Genomic DNA, 12,465 nt, shown 5'->3' on the forward strand with positions numbered 1-12,465 from the left:
CCCACTTTCTAAGAAGGTGGCTGTGGAGCCACGGAGTTTACCTGCTGCGCTAATGAGCCCTGCACACCATCTTGCTCTGTTTTACTTCAGTTAAGAAACTAGGCCAGGCGCGGTGGCTCATGGCCATAATACCAGCACTATGGGAGGCGAAGGCAGGCGATCACCTGAGGTCAGGAGTTTGAGACCAGCCTGGTCAACATGGTGAAACTCCATCTCTACTAAAAGTACAAAAATTAGCTGGGCATGGTGGTGGGCACCTGTAATCCCAGCTACTTAGGAGGCTGAGACAAGAGAATCACTTGAACTTGGGAGGTGGAGGTTGCAGTGAGCCAAGATTGCACCATTGCACTCCAGCCTCAGTGACCAGAGTGAAACTCCATCTCAAATAAATAAATAAATAAAATAAACTAGAGAGGCCCAGGGTCTTCCTGTCCACAAAACTGTGGTTGAGGATACCCATGTCCCACACTGTCCTCGAAAAGAAGGTGCCAGCCAGCAACAAGGCACCAGCCCAAACACCCATGTGGTGAGATGTGCATCGTGCATTCTGGGGTGGCACCAGAGGCACCTCCCTCCAGCTGCTCATCAGGGAACCTGGAACATGCAGTTCCCATCTGCTGCTTCTCCAGCTCTGACGGTGTCTGATCACCCATTCTTCACCAGTAACTTCACAGCAGTCTTTTGAAAATCAAACACATATGAATTTTTCCTACATCTAAATTTACTTTTTGATAACAACCCCACACTTTGATAAGAATGACACATGCTAATTATAAAAAATGCTGAAAACCACAAAAATACACAAATCACATGAAGCCTCATCGCCCAGCAATGATTCTCCTTTGAAGCCTTTATGCACAGGTTCGTACCTGAAATCATGCTAATCCCGTGGTTTCCTCGGAATTCTACATAAACACAGAGCTCCGCCTAGGCTGACACTATAAATAAAGCACCTCGTTTACATCACAGACAGCTCCAGCGTCCCTGCGTCCCTGCATGTGTGTACTTCTGTGCAGTGAACAATCCCCTCAGGGAGGCAGAGGGCAGGGTGCTGGCTCTGGCCCCTGGCAGGTGGAATTCAAAGCCCAGCCTGGGTGCTGGTAAGATGTAGTTTACTGGGCCACTCACTCAACTTTTAAGTGTCCATCATCCATAAAATGGGATAATAACAGGATAGCCTCACAACGTGGTTGTGATGTTTCCATCAAACAATTCCAATGAGGTGCTGGCTGGTAGACAGAAAGGCTCCAATGTCAGCTGTGTCATTAACATCAAGGACTCAGAGCCACAGGGTCAAAGGCACGCACATTTTATTATACCCAAAAGGCTTAACTGCGTGTGCAGCTAATTCCCAAACACACGGCTGGGAAGTACTTGCCAGCATCTCCCTCGGCGAAGGCAGAACTAACAAACCCACAACAGAGGGCCCTATGTGCGTTGTTTAAAGAATTCTCAGCTGTAGGAGAGCCAGGCCCCTCTCTGTCCTTTTTTGTAGAGTATTGCTGTGGCTTCCTGAGCAAAATGACAGGCGTTACAGAGTGGCTGGGGCCAGATGAAATAAGCTTTCCACCACAGGACTTTATCCAAGAGTTCCGTGCTATTTTTTTCCTTTTTATTTTTATTGAGACAGGGTCTTGTGTTGTCACCCAGGCTGGAGTACAGTGGTGCAATCATAGCTTACTGCAGCCTCAAGCTCCCAGGCTCAATCAATCCTCATGTCTCAGCCTCCTGAGCAGCTGAGACTACAGGCATGTGCCACCACACCCAGATAATTTTTGGAATTTTTTTTTTGTAGAGACGTTGCCAAGCTGGCCTCAAGCTCCTTGGCTCAAGCAATCCACCTCCAAACATGCTGGGGTGACAGGCATGAGCCACTACACCCGGCCCCCAAGAGCTCTGCTCTTCCACATTTCCCTTGTCCATGCTTTCACAGACAGTATCAACCAAACTGCTTGGTGACTGTGAATAAACAATTTAAAGTCCAAGTTTACATTCTCTCTCACCTTTTTATATATTTAAGGTTACAGCTTCTGCACATGATGACAAAAACTGAGTTGAGATGAATTAAGGCCCATGTCTGTCTTTTTAAAGAGTTGAAAAAATTCATGATGTCCCTCCTACCTCTCTAAAGCCACTCCTGAACCTTCAGAAGTCACTGCTGTTCTTTGACCTCTAGGCTTTATCCAATACACAGACTCAAATCCACAAAATTTATTCTCAAGGAAAAAGGATGCAAACACCACTGGTCTAAATTCAATTTCCAACGCTGTAGGACAATGATTCCATCTTGCTGCTGGAACATTCTTCTGATGTTTGAGAACATTCCAAGGTACCAGCTTTGAACTAAAGATACGCATATCTTTTATTTAAAGTACTGCAGAGCTAAATGAACACTTTGGCAAGTATCTCTTTGTAGGCTACAGATGTTCCTTAACTTAGGATGGGATTATGTCCAATAAACCTGTTGTTAAGTTGAAAATTCTGTAAGTCAGAAATGCACTGAGACCAAGCATGATGGCTCACGCCTGTAATCCCAACACTTTGGGAGGCCAAGGCAGGCACATCACCTGAGGTCAGGAGTTCGAGACCAGCCTGGTCAACATGGTGAAACTACGTCTCTATTAAAAACACAAAAAATTATCTGGGTGTGGCGGCAGGTGCCTGTAGCCCCAGCTACTCAGGAGGCTGAGGTGGGAGAATCACATGAACTCAAGAGATGGAGGCTGCAGTGAGCTGAGATCGCACCACTGCACTCCAGCTTAGGTGGCGGAGTGAAACTCCACCTCAAAAAAAAAAAAAAAAAAAAGAAAAGAAAAAATGCATTGAATACACATAAACTACCTGGCATCAAAGCTTAGCTCAGCCTGCCTTAAACATGCTCAGAACACTCACATTAGCCTAGAGTTGGGCCAACTCAGCTGGCAACACAGTGCCCCGCAGAGCATGGGTCATTTACCCTCCTCATCATGTGGCTGACGAGGAGCTACCTGGCATCTCCAGAGTATCTGGGCACATGATGTTAGCCCAGGAAAAGATCAAAATTCAAAATGTGAAGTCTAGTTTCTATAGAATGCATATTGCATTCACAGTATTGTAAAGTCAAAAAATTGTGAGTCAAATCATGGTACTTTGGAGATAATCTGTATTTCAGAAGAATGTGGCATATGTCATCAGGAAAAGGACTATATCATTGAATCAATAAAAGTCTGTAGTATCAGAATCTGGAAACTGAGAAACTTCTACGGTATCTATCTCCCCATATTAAAATACAGATGGTAAAGGAACGGGAGAAGCGGAGAAGGAAGAAAAGGAACCAGGCTCACTCTGAAAGCAGCGCCACAACACCCGGGCAGCCGGGAAGCTGAGGGATTTCCATCACAGAAGCAGTAAAATGCAAAGCAGGTGAATTTCTTTGGTTTATTAGCAAACTTTACAGGCAAGGAAGCCAACTTCAGAGTGAAAGGAGTAAGAGGTGTTCCATTAAGTTCAAATACATCACCACACCTCCAACTGTAACTGTGACAATTACAGGTGTGTGGCCTCAGATTCGTCACTACATGGATCACCAAGGAGACCAGGAAACCCGAGGGCAGCAAACCAAGGGGCAACCACAGTGCTTGGCACTGAACAGGAGCGGCACAGCCACATCGAGCATGACCCATGGGGTCCTTAAGGAGGGCTCCCACACCGCGGTGCCCCAAGCTGCGCCACTCCTCTGCCTAGAGAAATGCACTCCCGCCCTCCCCCAGAAGCCTGCCCTCTGCTCGGTGTGAGTCACACATTTCCTAGGACCAGCTGCAGACACACTTCTCCCACCACACCGCACCCTCCTTTCTGCACCGTGCAAGATGCTTCGAGCAGGGAGTGTCCACACGTCACACCCCTGGAGCATGTTCCCCACAGCGAGGAACACCAGCTGTGGAGTCAGAATTCTGAGCCCACCACTGAGCAGCCATGAGACCTCAGTGGCCTCACTGTGAAGCTGACAAGTTAAGGTGAAGAGAGAGCTCGAAACCGCACGGGGAGAGTAAGCGCTGTTTCAGGGCCTGCCTTCTCAGATCAAAGACGGGTGAGCAGTCACCACCCAGCGTGGATGGGACGCATTCTGTACCCAAACAGGGTACAGCACTGAGTACAAGGCAACAGAGATCCAACCAAACGTGAGTGTCCTCCAAGAGATGTGACTGCACTGAGAGAAGGAGCCTGCCACCCCACTTCATGGGCTGGCTCTAAGGACCCGCGGGACCTGCAGTGACTCCTACAAAAGAGCAAACGAAGGCTCTCATCCCTTCAGTTATAAGCATGTCCTCCCTGTGCTTCCCCATGTTGCCCCTCTTGTGCTGGAGGACAGCAGGGAATCTCCTTGGCAGGCCATCCAAGCAGACCTCACCCGCCTTGGACACTCTCACAGCTCCACCTGAAAAGGAAGACGCAATGAGGAGCCATGGACTGAGGCACCCAGAACAGCACAGAGAGCTCTCTGACCTTCCAGATCTTACTTCATAATGGAGGAGGGAGAACTTTTCCGGAATTAACACTTCTAATTTCTTTTGTTTTCTGAGATGGAGTTTCACTCTTGTTGCTCAGGCTGGAGTGCAATGGCGTGATCTCAGCTCTCTGCAACCTCCGCCTCCCCAGGTTCAAGCAATTCTCCTGCCTCAGCCTCCTGAGTAGCTGGGATTACAGGTGTGTGCCACACCCAGCTAATTTTGTATTTTTACTAGAGACGGGGTCTCACCACATTGGTCAGGCTGGTCTCCACCTCCTGACCTCAGATGTTCCACCTGTCTCAGCCTCCTAAAGCACTGGGATTACAGGTGTGAGCCACTGGCCCCGGACGACACTTCTAATTTCTACTGAGGTTTGTTTCTGGAGTCTGACAGCCTGCTCGATAGCTACAGGGCAGACACACGCCTGAACTTCTTCCAGCCTCAGAGTGCTCACCCATGAAATGAGCGCACAGCCACTAGTTTTTCCCAGTGGTGAGAACCTGCAACGGGTGCAGAACTAACATTCACAATCACTCACACTCACAGATCAACCAGTGTGATAGTTCCATTCTCAAACATTCCTTTTTTTTTTTTTTTTTTTTTTTTTTGACACAGGGTCTGGCTCTGTCACTCAAGCTGCAGTGCAGTGGTGTGAAGCTCACTGCAACCTCCCCTCCTGGACTCAAGGGATCCTCCCACATCAGCCTCCTGAGTGGCTGGGACTACAGACATGCACCATCATGCCTGACTAACTTTTGTTTTCTGTAAATAGGGTTTTGCTATGTTGACCAGGCTGGTCTTGAACTCCTGGGTTCCAGTGATCCACCTACCTCAGCCTCCCAAAGTGCTGGGACTACAGGTGTGAGCCAGCAGGCCAGCGAAGTTCCTTCACTGACTCTCGGATGAATGAGACCCACTTGGGCCTGAAGCCAGCTGCCTCAGCAAATCTCCATGGAGAGGCTCTCGTCTTATTTCACAGCCTCTGTCATAATTTCATCATCTTCACATGCTGTATCATGTGATATGTAAGGTAATTTCACACAGCTCCTGAGAGAAGAGTCAAGCCTTGAAAAAAATACCCATTAGCTAGGCGCGGTGACTCACACCTGTAATCCCAGCATTCTGAGAGGCCGAGGCAGGTGGATCATCTTAGGAGTTCAAGACCAGGCTGGCCAACATGATGAAACCCTGTTGCAGTGAGCTGAGATCACGCCACTGCACTCCAGCTTGGATGACAGAATGAGACTCCGTCTCCAAAAACATACATATTTTTTTTAAAAAATACCCATCTCCAGACTCCTAGATAAGATTTTAACTTGAAATAAGATGACATGCAAGGTCAGGTGCAGTGGCCCATGCCTGCCATCCCAACACCTTAAGAGGTCAAGGTGGGAGCATGAGTTTGAGATCAGCCTGGGCAACACAGGGAGACTCTGTCTCTCCAAAAAAAAAAAGTTAGCTAGGCATGGAGGCACATGCCTGTAGTCTTAACTGCTCAGGAATGTGAGCCAAGAAGATCACTTGAGCCCAGGAGACTGAGGCTGCAGTGAGCTGTGGCTGCAACACCTGCTCCAGTCTGGGAAAGTGGGACCCTGCCTCAAAAACAATTTAAAAAAAGATGACATGTAGGAGGAACAAGATGGAGAGATAGGCTGGGTGCAGTGGCTCACGCCCAGCACTTCAGTCGGTCAAGGAGGGCGGATCACTTGAGGTCAGAAGTTCGAGAACAGCCTGGTCAACATGGTGAAACCCATCTCTGCTAAATATACAAAAAATTTGCCAGGCATGGTGGTGCACACCTATAATCCCAGCTACTCAGGAGGATGAGGCAGGTGAATCTCTTGAACCCCAGAGGCGGAGGCTGCAGTGAGCCAAGATAGAGCCGCTGCACTCCATCTAGTCTGGGCGATGGTGAGTCTCCATCTCAAAAAAAAAAAGACAGAGAGGTACTGTACACTTTAGGACAGAATCCCCCTTAGAAGCAGTTCTCCCATTTGGTCAGCTGGATCCCAGACACCCGATTTTCCACACCCTCTTCCCTGGGACTTCTGCAACCACAAGCAGAAGAGAGCAGATGGCATTTTAATACGGTAATTCCATTGGAAAAAAAAACCCTGTGATTTAATATTATTAATTTGACAGGCAGAAATCTAGGGAACCGTACTCAATCAATTTAACCAACTTCTCTCCGTTTAGTACCAATCACACTTCATTCAACCAGGGAGGACAAAAAATACACAACGAGCAGATCTAAGAGCTTGGTGTAAAGCACTTCATTTCGAAGACATCTTCCTTAAACATTTAGAAGTTATTTACCAAAAGATTTATATTTTATAAATTCAACAAAGGGTTCTTCTTTTCTTTTAGAAAACTCTTACGTTTAAGATAACAGTTTGCATATGATTACTACTTTTTTTTTTTTTAGAATCCTTAAGAGTTTACATGAGGATGCTAGTTCAGTCCTGAATGAAAAGAGAGAAAGAGAAAAAAGAACTCTCCAAATTCAGCTACATCGGAAAACTAGAAAACACAGTTTTGGTGCACACACTGGGCAGAACATGCACATTAAAACCCACCACCCTGTTGTAAGCAGCCTTTGCATTCATTACATGTTATGCTAACATACTGGATTTATGTTAAATTCCACAAACTGAATGCTTTTATAGTAGGTGAACGTGTAGGTTATTATTAATTCAAGTTCTGCTTTTCTGATTACCAAGCACATGCCAGACCCAAGCGATGCACAGGAAACACAAGCACAAGATACCGGCTCTGTCCTCGAGGATGGGGAGCACGTCTATTTAAGCGCTGGCACCTGCCAGCCCCCTGAAGGGGGAGTGTGATTTTAGGGTCAATGCTAGGGACTGGTGGAGAACACAGCCGCACCACGGCCGGCCTGCCTGCTGCCTCCCAGACCCCCCCGCACCCACGGAGGCCCCTGTCCTCTTTTCTTTTCCACCCACACTCAGACCCTGGGTGACCTCATCTGATGTGACCTCCAGTATATCCCCAGCCCAGGCTTATTCTTTTAGCTCCAAACCTGTAGACCCAAAAGCCCGCTGGGCATTGCTACAGGGATGTCTAATAGGCACCGCACATTCACACACATAAATCCAAACTCACGACAGAAAGCTTTCCACTAGGCAGGACCTCCCCAAGTCTTCTCCACCTGAGTTTCTTGGCTCAGGCCATACACTTTGGGGCCATCTTTAACTCCTCCCTTTCTACCCATCCCTCTCCCAACTTCCAATCTATAATCAAATTCTATTGTCTCAACCTTCAAAACACATGCAGAATCCCCCCCGCCCCCCCCACCAGCCCGGAGCTAAGCCACTGGCATGTCCTTGCTGGCTTGTTCAAGAGTCTCTTAGCTGGCCTCCCTGCCTCTGCCCTTGCCCCTCCTGCAGTAGATTCTCAAAAGAGATGCCAGAGCAAGCCTGTTAAACACAGCCTATCATGTTACTCCTCGCCTAGAACAAAACCTTCCAAAGAGTTGCCATCCTATTCAGAATAAACCCTGAAGTACTCACTATGACCTAGCAAGGCACCACCGAGCCCAAGTCACCTCTCTACCCTTAGCTCCTGCTTCTCTGGACACCACCTGCTGCCCCCGAGCCACACCAGGCTCTTGCTACTTGCCCTTCCTCCTACACTGCTCTTCGGTCTTGGTCAGAACTTCACCTTCAGAGTGAGAGCCTTCCTGGCCATCCTGGCTACAATTTCAGTCTTCCTCATCCTCTCATCCTTGGTCCAAATCACTGTCCCCCAGCAGCCACATACTTTGCTGCTAATGCTGGTCTCACGTCTAGAACATCGGCTACCTCCGGGAAATGGTTTTGGTCTATGTTGTTTACTTCTCTGGCTCTAGTGTCTACCATAATGCCTAACACATACTTGGCAGTGAGTAACAAACAGTGTATTGAATGGATGACTATCAGGACAAACAGAAAGTATATTACACATGGTCCAGGAAGGCAGAATCTTCAAGAACTCCAGAGATCAGAAGAGGATGGATCTTTTTTTTTTTTTTTTTTTTTTTGAAACACAGTCTCGCTCTGTCACCACGCTTGAGTGCAACATCACAATCTTGGCTCACTGCAACCTCTGCCTCCTGGGTTCAAGTGATTCTCCTGTCTCAGCCTCCTGAGTAGCTGGGACTACAGGTGTCCACCACCATGCCTGGCTCATTTTTGTATTTTTAGCAGAGACAGGGTTTCACCATATTGGCTAGGATGGTCTCAATCTCCTGACATCGTGATCCACCCACCTTGGCCTCCCAAAGGGCTGGGATTACAGGCGTGAGCCACTGCACCTGGCCAGGGTGGATCATTAATCATCCCTGAAAGGAAATACAGCATCAACTTAGAAGGAAAAGTTCCCACGATATCCTACAAACATCATATAAGTTTTTATCAGCATGAACAGAGACCTTTAAATGCAAACACCTTTTCTACTTTGATCCCACAAGCAGCAGCATCCAGTGTCCTATTAAATATCATCATGTCAGTTTGGTTGTCAAGGAAAAATAAGAGATAAAAACAAAGTAACATCATGTAAGAACATAATTGTTCTCCTAACTTGATGATTTTCACATTTTAAGTCATATAACTGACACTAAACTGTGTATTTGACCTTAACCAAGTCTCTCATATAATACACCAGCCTCGAGGTATCCAAATGATGGAGTCAGGAGGCAGGCAAACACTAGGCAGACGGGTAGGAACCAGTGAAACCCAACCTTCATGCCACAGTTTAAAGCTAAAGCCTGAACGCCAATCCACGAGTCTCTGGATTGTTTCCCCCCTTTCCCTCCTTTTCTCTCCTGCCCTCCCCTTTAAAAAATAATTAAAAAAAAAAAGAGAGAGAGAGAATCTCTCTTCCTGTTTGGTTGCACTTTCCTCTGATTAATCCCTGCCTTTCACCTATTTTACATATACCTACCCTTCTTTAATTGGCTTATTACACTGTTGTCCCCACCTCTGAGTGGTGACTTTATTTTAGCCTTTTTTGCATACCCACAAACCAATCAGCACACACTCCTCATTCTGAGCCCATAAAAGCCCTGGACTCAGCCGCCAAGAAAGACCACTCAACTTTGGGTAGAAGACCATCATTGAGTTCCCTCTCTGCTATGAGCTGTTTCATCACTCAATAAAACTATTCTTCACCCTCTTTACCCTTCAATCGCCAGCATAATCTCATTCTTCTTGGATGTGGGACAAGAACTAGGGACCCAATAAATGCAGGTACAAAGAAGGCTGTAACACTGTGGCCCTCAGCCCTCTGCTGGCAAACGGCAGCTGCCCCACATGACAGGAAGCGGCAGTGGGAAGCAGCATCAGGGCAGAGCCAGCCCCAGAACTATAGGCTGGGACAGGGCAATGGGTGTGACACAGCTGTTGACACACTGTAACACCCGCTCTTCTTGGGCTTCAGGGTTGCAAGCACCCTACTTGGGTGCCACTGCCTTCCCCCTGTCTGGACGCTGGAATCTACCGTCCCCTCATCTGGACGCTGGAGTCCACTGGGAGAGTTGCTTGCCACATGTCCAGCTGTAAGCTCTGCAGAGCCCACACTCCGTTGCTGGTGCTTGGAACAGCCGGCAGGACCCTGCACTCACTCACTCTCACACCCACTCAGGCCAGGGGCTGAGTATGCAGTCACAGCGGCCATGGCATCCATGCCAGAGTGCAAACCAGGTGCCACCGGGTGGGTCAAGTAGACAGGGCATCTCCTGCGGCAAACCTGGACCCAAGCAAGGCCTGGGCAGGGGTGTCACCAGCCGGAGGTCTCTAGCTGGCAGAGTGGCTGAGAAAAATCCTGCATCACAAATAGTAACAGTAAAAATAGTAAACAAGTAGTACACAGCTGCAAATAGCACAACTGTATCTGACAGTTATTTTAAAAACAAACTTCACAAGATCTACACCTGGTCAACATGCTCCTTAGGGAGTCAGGGTTCCAGCTTCCTCCAGTCACCTAACACATTTATGCGGTGAGCTGCTACAAACCATTTAAATAGATATTGGTCATACACATCACAGTTTTCTAACTCAGATCTTAGTAAATTTATGTTGTAGCTGCCAGGAAAAGTAAAAACAATGCCTTTCAGAACGACAGAATTAAACCAGATGAAAATCTTTCTTTATAGATGGGGGATACTTGATAGAAGGCAAATCAGTTCCCACAAAGAATGAAAGGACTAAAACTAGATGGCTACTGGGAAAGCAATGTGTTTCGTACTGACTTAAAGTATCTTGCCAAAAATGACAAGACAGGCAAAAACACCAACACTCCCTACACACACACACACACACCCCTCCCTTCCGCCCTCCCTCTCTCTCTCCTCCCTGTCTTAGGACCCCAAGAAACTAAGACCGACGAGACAAATTTACTGTCTCTTTCTCGTTACGGAAAAGAAGCTTGGAGGATCCGCTGGTTACTAAATGGAAGACGAAAACAAAAACAAAAACGACGCGTACAATGCGATGTACACGGCACGTTTCTCGCCTCCAGCCAACCAGCAACTTCATAAAAGTTAGAGCGTTTCCATCCCGTCGCGCTCAGCTGCGGGAAGGCCAGGCTTTCACCCGCCGCTCGCGTCCCCGCCCGGCCCGCGGCCGCCCGTCCGCCGCCGCGCTTCTGCCCGCCCGGCAGGCCCCGCCGCCCTCCACGGCCGACCTGGCGCAACGGCCTGTGCAGCCACAACCTCCGGACCGTTCCAGACGAAGCGAAAAGCAGCAAAAGCTCCAGCGCGATCGACGGCCGCATCGCGGCGCCGTCCGCCTCCGCGCCCAAAGCCCACCGCCCACCGCCCACCGCCCACCGACACCGCCCCGCGCTCCCGCAGCGCCCGCACCCGTCGCTCTGGCCCAGCCTGACCCGCCCTGGCGTGCCCCGGGGCTAGTCGCGGCAGCTCCGTCCGAGGAGGGGAGGCCAAGGACAAGGCGAACATCTCCCGCGGAAAGGCCAGCCACCGGCAACTCCTCACCTGCGTCCATCTTTCCTGTCCGGCCGCCGACTGACCCGAGCGGCGTCGCTCCGACGGGTCCGCAGCGCGACGCGGCGACGGGACGCCGCGGGGGCCAATCGGGGCGCGGGCGCAGGCGGCGAAGACGATACGGCTCGCGAGCGGAAATACGCGGGAGCCGCCATTTTGGCGTACGGCCGGGCCGACGCGAGCCCCGGGGAGCCCCGCGGGTGGCGTGAGGACGTGTCGCGGGACGATGGCTCGCTCTGCTCCCCGACGGGACACTGCGTGCCATGGGTGGCGCTTCCTCCTCTTAGAGGACCCGGGAGCAGTTGTGGAGGCGGTAGAGGCGGGTTGGTTCCCCGTCCGAGCAGCCATCTTGCAGTACGGACGTGCCCAGCGCGCCCATGTCGCCGTACGGAGTTGCCCAGCCCGGGCAACTCCCCCGCCCGCCTTTCCGCCTGCCGGCCGACGCTGCGAGGGTCCGGTTGCGCCCCGCTGGTCCCGAAGACGCCCGAGCCCGCGGCGGGAGAGGGCGCGGGCGGGGGCGGGACCGCGACGGGCGCTGCGCCGCCATCTTGCCGTACGGCGCGGACGCCGCGGGCCGGCCCACGTCCCGAGCCGTGTCGCCGCCGCGCTCCCTCCCTCGGGGCGGTCCGCGGGCGGGCGGGCGGCGAGGGCCGGGGCCTGGCGGCGCGGCTGGGCCGAGGCCCGAGATGGTGATCTGCTGTGCGGCCGTGAACTGCTCCAACCGGCAGGGCAAGGGCGAGAAGCGCGCCGTCTCCTTCCACAGGTACGCGGGCCCCGGGCCGCCACGCCCCCGCCCCGGCCCCACGGGGAAACTGAGGCCGCGCGGCCGGCCCGGGCGCGGGGGCCGGGGGGCGCGGGGCCTCGGCGGCCGGGGCGCGGGGCAGCGGGCGCGGGCGCTGTGTGACCTTGGCCCGGCCGCCGTCTCTGGGCCGGGTTCGGGCAGCGCGGCCGCCCCCACCCCGGCCGCCCGGGTCC

At 50.9% G+C, this 12,465-nt stretch overlaps 2 protein-coding genes across 3 annotated transcripts in view; one reads left to right on the top strand and one right to left on the bottom strand.

The window, feature by feature from the left end:
* The window catches only part of ATG4B (autophagy related 4B cysteine peptidase), a 37,496-nt gene extending 25,718 nt beyond the window's left edge, over positions 1-11,778 (bottom strand). The window contains exon 1 of one of the 2 annotated variants that reach the window (XM_074398708.1): positions 11,482-11,778. In XM_074398708.1, the coding sequence (XP_074254809.1) occupies positions 11,482-11,755 (274 nt within the window). In that variant the 5' untranslated portion in view covers positions 11,756-11,778. The remainder of the gene's footprint in view (positions 1-11,481) is intronic. The other variant, XM_039470046.2, reaches the window with a different exon arrangement.
* Positions 11,779-11,841: 63 nt separating this feature from the next.
* Positions 11,842-12,465, top strand: part of THAP4 (THAP domain containing 4) — a 50,776-nt gene continuing 50,152 nt past the window's right edge. Inside the window, exon 1 of the mRNA XM_039470045.2 lies at positions 11,842-12,253. Coding sequence (XP_039325979.1) covers positions 11,868-12,253 — 386 coding nt within the window. The 5' untranslated portion in view covers positions 11,842-11,867. The remainder of the gene's footprint in view (positions 12,254-12,465) is intronic.

Source organism: Saimiri boliviensis, chromosome 5, assembly GCF_048565385.1.
Source record: "Saimiri boliviensis isolate mSaiBol1 chromosome 5, mSaiBol1.pri, whole genome shotgun sequence".
In the NCBI taxonomy this organism is placed as follows: Eukaryota; Metazoa; Chordata; class Mammalia; order Primates; family Cebidae; genus Saimiri; species Saimiri boliviensis.